Source organism: Camelina sativa, chromosome 4, assembly GCF_000633955.1.
Source record: "Camelina sativa cultivar DH55 chromosome 4, Cs, whole genome shotgun sequence".
Lineage (NCBI taxonomy): Eukaryota > Viridiplantae > Streptophyta > Magnoliopsida > Brassicales > Brassicaceae > Camelina > Camelina sativa.
The window spans coordinates 151,868-159,344 of record NC_025688.1 but is presented as its reverse complement, the minus strand read 5'-3'; the positions used below and the strand labels follow the sequence as shown (position 1 = coordinate 159,344).

Sequence of the window (7,477 nt, the reverse complement as noted above, 5' to 3'; positions counted from 1 at the left end):
ACCATGTACTATGTACCGTACCGGACGTACGAGCACTGACAGACGTACAGACGGACACCGAAGGATCAAGGACATGTGCGGACATGAACCAAGGGTGGGAAGGAGCCCACTAAGGGAGTTGAATATTTTATTCAAAGTGGAGTTAGTGGAGGATTAAACAATTCAATGTGGAGTTAGTGGAGGATTAAACAATTCAAAGTGGAGTTAGTAGAGGATTAAACAATTCAAAGTGGAGTTAGTGGAGGATTAAACAAAGTTTTAGTGGCCAAGTGTTAATGTTAAACACTCACAAGTGTTAAGCAACATGCACTAAGGAAGAAGAAATGCATCTCATGCATTGGCCACCTCCACCGCCCAAGCTCTCTATAAATAAGACTTCACCCTTCTCATTTTCGCAAAAGAATACAAGGGGTAAGGAGAGAAAATTGAGAGAGAAGGTGAAGAAGAGTGGGCGAGTTCGCAAAAGAGAAGAAGGGAAGAAGCAAGACGAAACTATCGACCGCTTCAAGGTTGAATTGATAAGGAAATCAATTTCAACAAAAGAGGAGATCCAAGTGTGCTGCGAGAGAAGCTTCATCAAGAAAGTCCGATCATCGCCGGTTTTCTGTGAGTTAAGGCACATATTTCACCGGACTAGATGGGGATTAAAGACATCCATCTAGTGCACAGTTTGCATGAGCATTTAGTTGCATTTTTACTTGAATTTCTTTTGTGATTTTCTTGTTTAAATGCATGCGCTGTGAGGTTAGACCAGTTGCTAGTTCGAAATGTTCTAGTAACAAGGGTGGTAACTAAGTTAAGATACTTGTAAAATTATGAGCTTAAAAACCATAAAAACTCAAGTATCAACTTTGGTGAAGTCTTAATACGTATTAGTCCGCGAGAAATTCCGGCTAGCGTAGTAAGATTGGGGTATTGCTATCCTTCCAATTCCGTACCAGATGCATCCGCGACATGAAACCCATGTTCGTGTGTTTGTAGGGTTGGTTACAAAGAGCTCGGAGGTTACTGGGCTCGCTACCCTGGCCGAAGCTGTCTACACGACGGTGTGGCTCTAAGTGAAGTCTGGTTACATGCCTTTGTGGTTGTAATGCGGTAGTTCAAAGGGGTGTTAAGGAAAGGAAGCATACCGGGCCCATAAATTAAACTTGTTTAAAACTTCTTGTTTTTATTCAAGTTTGTGTTGTTGCATATTGTTGCATGTTGTGGTATTTGCTTGTTAGATGAATTTGCGTAGCTCATTATCTTCCGCATGCCATTCCCTGATTGATGTTGTGTGTTTGTTGATTGCTTATAAACTGTTTGCTTGCTTGCATGCTGTATGATGTTGGGGTTGGGGTTGGGGATTATTTCTTTGCAGGAACCCTGAGCTCACTAAGTAATACTAGATTACTTATGATAATAATTTGTGTTGCAGGTAACCCTAGAGGGAACTAGAGGGCATGGTGAACGATAGGAACCCGGAGTAGTTTTATTTTGTGTTTATTGTAAAATACAAGTATGTTTTATTTTGAATCAAACTTTGGCACTAGGCCTTTTTTCAAAAACTCTAAGATCTTTTGGTATCGGTTTTGTAATAAACTCTTTTCATCTAATAAAGTATTCGGATTTCTGTTAAACGGGCAAGTGGTACTGATATAGACTTTGTCCGAGTCGGCTGAACGCACGGTGTCTCTGTAGGGTTGTAAAGCCTTAAGGATGTTCCGTGTGGTCAGGAACCTCACCGATGGACTGGCCAAAGGGTCCTGATTCGTTCTTGCACCCGGCCGGAACGTTGGTGAACGTTTCCATAGTGGGGTCCCGGTGCCGTCCGCAGTCCGCCCGGCCATACGGCGGTTTGGGGGTGTTACAACGGTGGTATCAGAGCATGGTTATGATGCTATATTACTCGTGTTTTCAAATGTTTTATCGAGTCAAAATGGTCGCAATAGACACTTAGGATAATCCGGTTCGTTCATCACTTAGGGTTAGACGGGATTAAGTAAACCCTTTGTTGATCGTGGATGCAAATGTCTGATCAAGGATCCGAAAGGCCTAGATCGATGCACTTTTCACCGGACACAGGGAGGGGTTCAAGTCAACAGTTTGGTCCGGAGGAATAGGGTCCACAGTTTGAGGACGAACAAGGGGAGGAATCGTTTCCAGGCATATTCCAACCAAATATGTATATGCCTGAATGGGATGTATCTGTCGCGACGCCGAGATACACACCATCAAGTTCAACTCGGTACAGTACGCCGGAGAATATGTACCAGCCAGCACCAGGATTTTCATCGATTGGTCAGTTCACTGCCAATCTGAACCTGAACATGCCAAGAGGAGACCAAGTTCGTGGCGAAGGCCCGAGAGAGTAGAATGTACCAGAGACCCAGCAGACACTTAAGATGATTCAAGATCTTTTGAACCACATGATTCAGCAGCAGCAGCGGAACCAAGGAAATCAATCAGCAGAAACTTCATCAGATCATTTTATAAAAATTAGTGATGATGATGAGGAACCTAGGACTTCCCAAATTCAAAGGAGATCCGAACACGGTCCTAGCAGACACATGGATAAGAGAATTGGAGACTAACTTTGAAATGTCAAGATGTCCAGAAGAGTTTAGAAGACCAATCGCAGTCAAAATCCTAGAAGAAGATGCTCGTGCATGGTGGGATAGCGTGGTTTCTCGCTATCGATATCAGACTATATCATGGGATATATTCAAGAGGGAGTTTGAGCAAAAGTACTTTCCACCAGAGTCGCGTGACCGACTAGAGAATCAATTCTTGCGACTGGAACAAGGTGAATTAAGTGTTTGAGCATATGGGAGAGTTTTTACAAGACTTCGGAGATATTTGTACCAAGGTAATGACAATGAGTTAGCTATGGCCCGGAGATTCTTTAACGGACTCATGACAGATATAAAGGGAAGGTTGCACGCTGTGACATACCGAAGCGTTGCAGAAGTGGATGAGAGAGCGGTGAGTGTTGAGGACGCCATCAAGATGGAAAAAGAGATTGTGGCCCGAGAGAAAAAGAAGGAACCAGTTCAGCAGAATAAGATTGTAAACTTTCGGAAGGCGAATCAAGTAGCAGGACGAAATTGGGGCGCAGGCCGTGGTAAAGTCAATATGACTGTTAACCAAGGAGGACGTACTACGAACAACATGGATCCTAGGGGATGCTATATGTGTGGTCAACTTGGGCATTTTGCTCGAGCTTGTCCAAACGTTGTGGAAACAAAGAATACCAGTTTGTCATCCGTCACATGTTTCTACTGTGGCGATATGGGACACTATGCGACCTCATGTCCATCGAAGCCGACCAAACCGAACACCCAAACTGCGAACCGTGCCCAGCCAGTGCAGCAAGTGAAGGAACCCCCAACAAAGAAGCAAGCAGGTTTGATTGGGTTCTAACTCTCTTGTGAGTGTTTGTGTGATTAGTTTTTGCATTGCTTTTTTCTTATATTTGCCTTGCATTTAGGAACATTAGTTGTTGGTGGTAACCCCACACATGTACTGTTCGATTCGGGAGCGTCCAATAGTTTTGTGACTCCTAAAGTGGCTGACAAGTTCGGAGACTTGTGTGAGGAAGAAGAAGTGAACATCAACGTCTACACTGCTGGTAATCAACCGCCTCTGAAGACAAGAAGATGGTTCAAGGAAGTGTCGTTAGTCTTGCAGGATACAAACCTCCCGGTGAATCCTCTAGTGATGCCGTTGGAAAGGTTTGATGCTATTTTGGGAATGGATTGGTTGTCGGAGCACCAAGCCCATATAGACTGCAGCAGGAGCAGAGTTGTATTTGAAATTGGAGGAAGGACACCTCTAGTTTTCAATGGAATTAACCCAAGTAAGACGACATACTTCGCATCTGCAGTAAGGATTGGAAGATCATTCGAAGAAGATAATGTTTATCTAGTCACTCATACCGCTAAGGGAGGAGATGACAAGGAAGGCATGGAAGTTGAGGACATCGCCGTAGTCAGGAACTATGAGGACGTGTTCAGACCGTTAGAAGGATTGCCTCCACCAAGGAATCATCCTTTTACCATAAATCTTGAGCCCGGAGCTACCCCGATTGCTAAAACACCATATCGCATGGCACCAGCCGAGTTGGTTGAACTTAAAACTCAGTTAGAGGATTTGTTGGAGAAGGGTTTTATTCGACCAAGTTCATCGCCATGGGGAGCCCCAGTGCTATTTGTCAAAAAGAAGGACGAAAGCATGCGTTTGTGTATTGATTACCGAGGAATCAATAACATAACTATCAAAGACAAGTATCCGTTGCCGCGGATTGATGAGCTGTTAGATCAACTCAGAGGAGCAAGTTGATTTTCGAAGATTGATTTAGCCTCCGGCTACCATCAGATCTTGATTGCAGAACAAGATGTGATGAAGACTGCTTTTCAAACAAGATATGGCCAGTATGAGTTCGTGGTAATGCCGTTTGGACTTACCAATGCACCGGCAGCATTCATGCGTTTAATGAATGAAGTTTTTCATGACTATTTGGATCGATTCGTGATAATATTCATCGATGACATCCTTATATATTCACGGAGTGCAGAGGAGCACGCAAAGCATTTGAAGAAAGTGTTGGAAAGACTAAGGGAGATGAAGTTGTTCGCCAAGTTCAGCAAGTGCAAGTTCTGGCAAAGGGAAATTGGATTCTTAGGACACCGAGTTTCAGAGCAAGGCGTGTCCGCCGACCCAGAAAAGATCGCCGCAATTCAGGATTGGCCGAAGCCAACCTCAGTGTCCGAAGTTAGAAGTTTCTTAGGACTGGTAGGCTATTACCGAAAATTCGTAAAGGGGTTTTCATCTATTGCAAAACCTTTGACACAACTCACTGGTAAAGGAGTACCTTTTATATGGAGCGAAGAGGTGGAAGAAGCTTTTAGGAAGCTAAAGGGAGCATTGACAACAGCACCAATGTTAGCTCTATCCGAGCCAAATCAGCCATACTCTGTGTTCACAGATGCATCAAGAGTTGGTGTTGGATGTGTTTTGATGCAAGGGGATAGAGTGATTGCCTATGCCTCCAGACAGTTAAGAAAGCATGAGGAGAACTACCCCACCCATGACCTTGAAATGGCAGCCGTGGTGTTTGCGTTAAGGATATGGAGATCGTATTTGTATGGAGAAGCTGTCCAGGTATTTACGGATCATCAAAGTCTTAAATAGTTGTTCACGCAACCAGATCTTAATTTGCGCCAGAGAAGATGGATGGAATTTGTTGCCGATTACGATTTGAAGATCCAATACCACCCAGGAAAAGCAAATGTAGTGGCAGATACGCTAAGCCGAAGGAAAGCACAAGTTGATGTCGAGAGAGACGTGGAATCTCTAGCCGACGAATTGAAGAAGGTAAGGCTTCTAGCCTTAGAAGGAGAATCTAGTGAGCCGTTGGGTTTACAAGCTGTAACTCAAGCGAGCTTACTACATCGAATTCGCGAAGTGCAACCCAAGGACGAGAACCTGAAGAAGATTATCGAGGAATTGAAGAGTTTAGCCGGACCGAATGCAAATGGTTACCATTTAGCGGATGATGACACCTTACTCCTTAATGGGAGAATAACTGTACCTGACCGGAATGGACTATGAGAGGAGATACTGAGAGCAGCCCGCAGCTCAGCGTTAAGTGGACACCCAGGAAGCACTAAGATGTACAAGGACGTGCGTAGATATTTTCATTGGCCTGGACTGAAAAGAGCAGTAGCGAGATGGGTAAGCCAATGCGACTCATGTCAAAGAATAAGGGTAGAGCATTAAGTGCTAGCAGGTTTGCTTCGCAACTTTCCCATACCAACTTGGAAATGGGACTCTATCTCGATGGATTTTATTACTGGTCTACCAATAAAGAAGGGACGAATCAATGACGCAGTATGGGTAGTTGTTGATCGTTTAACCAAAGTAGCCCATTTGGTTCCAGTAAGAAGTACAAACCAAACGCCTGTTTTAGCCGAGGAGAACATAGATGAAATCTTGAAGCTGCATGGAGTGCCACCAAACATTGTTTCTGACCGAGATCCAAAGTGTGCATCGATATTTTGGCAAGATTTGCAGAGGGCTTTGGGAACAGATGTTCACATGAGCACCTCATTCCACCCAGAGACTGATGGACAGACGGAAAGGACTATCCGAACCATAGAGGACATGATCCGACTATGTGCTTTGGAATGGTCTTCGAATTGGGAGAAGAATTTGCCATTAGTCGAATTTGCGTATAACAATAGTTATCACACGAGTATCGGCCTGTCACCATTTGAAGCGATGTACAGAAGACCTTGTCGAACGCCTATGTGTTGGACGGAAGTTGGAGAAAGGACGAGCTTCAATCACAAACTGATTGATGAGACCGCATAGAAGATCAAGTTCATTCGAGAGAGCATGAAGAAAGCTCAGGACCGCCAGAAGAAGTACGCATACCATAAAAGGTGAGAAGTGGAATTTGAAGTCAGAGATATGGTGTACTTGAAGGTCGCACCACAGAAAGGAAAGGATCATTTTGGTAAAGTGGGAAAGCTTGCGGTAAGGTTCATTGGACCATACCGGATTGAGAAAAGAGTTGGAGAGGTAGCCTACCGGCTATCTATGCCCGAGGTTATGCGGTTACATAAAGTCTTCCACGTTTCACAACTACGGAAGCATGTACCAGATCCCAACATGATTGTGCCCGAGCCTATCGAGGAGTTGGAGCCAAATCTCACCTACCTCGAAGGACCGATTGGAATAGGGCAAAGGAGGACTCGGAAGTTGAAGAACAGGAGCATTCCTCAAATTCAAGTATTCTGGGGAAAGCAGAACCGTAAGGTCATCACTTGGGAAGATGAAGATAGAATTCACGCGAAGTATCCTCAGCTGTTCGTCGAAGAGGATGAAGCAGGATCATCGGAACCCTATGGAATTCGGGACGAATTCTATTAAGGGGGGGGAGAATGTAATGACCCTCACCAAGGGGTAAAATTAAAAATAAAAACCCCTGGTCCAAGGACGTGCAAGGGACACAACTGGAAGGCAAGGAAGGAGGGTAGAAGAATTACGGAAGTAATGTCCGAGAAATTCTGGACGAATCGAGAGATGGCCAATGGTAGCATGTACCATGGACCATACCGGACGTACGAGCACGGACAGACGTACAGACGGACTCCGAACGATCAAGTACATGTGCAGACATGAACCAAGGGTGGGAAAGAGCCCACTAAGGGAGTTGAATATTTTATTCAAAGTGGAGTTAGTGGAGGATTAAACAATTCAAAGTGGAGTTAGTGGAGGATTCAACAAAGTTTTAGTGGCCAAGTGTTAATGTTAAACACTCACAAGTGTTAAGCAACATGCACTAAGGAAGAAGAAATGCATCTCATGCATTGGCCACCTCCACCGCCCAAGCTCTCTATAAATAAGACTTCACCCTTCTCATTTTCGCAAAAGAATACAAGGGGTAAGGAGAGAAAATTGAGAGAGAAGGTGAAGAAGAGTGGGCGAGTTC

General features: G+C 44.4%; 1 protein-coding gene across 1 annotated transcript; it reads left to right on the top strand.

The window, feature by feature from the left end:
• LOC109132408 lies at positions 6,454 to 6,915 on the top strand. The gene has a single exon (XM_019244012.1). The coding sequence runs from the start codon at positions 6,454 to 6,456 to the stop codon at positions 6,913 to 6,915; it is 462 nt and encodes a 153-aa protein (XP_019099557.1).

What these genes read in the sequence shown, in the direction of transcription:
- LOC109132408 (XM_019244012.1), top strand. Translation starts at nt 6,454, where the DNA reads ATGGTGTACTTGAAGGTCGCACCACAGAAAGGAAAGGATCATTTTGGT.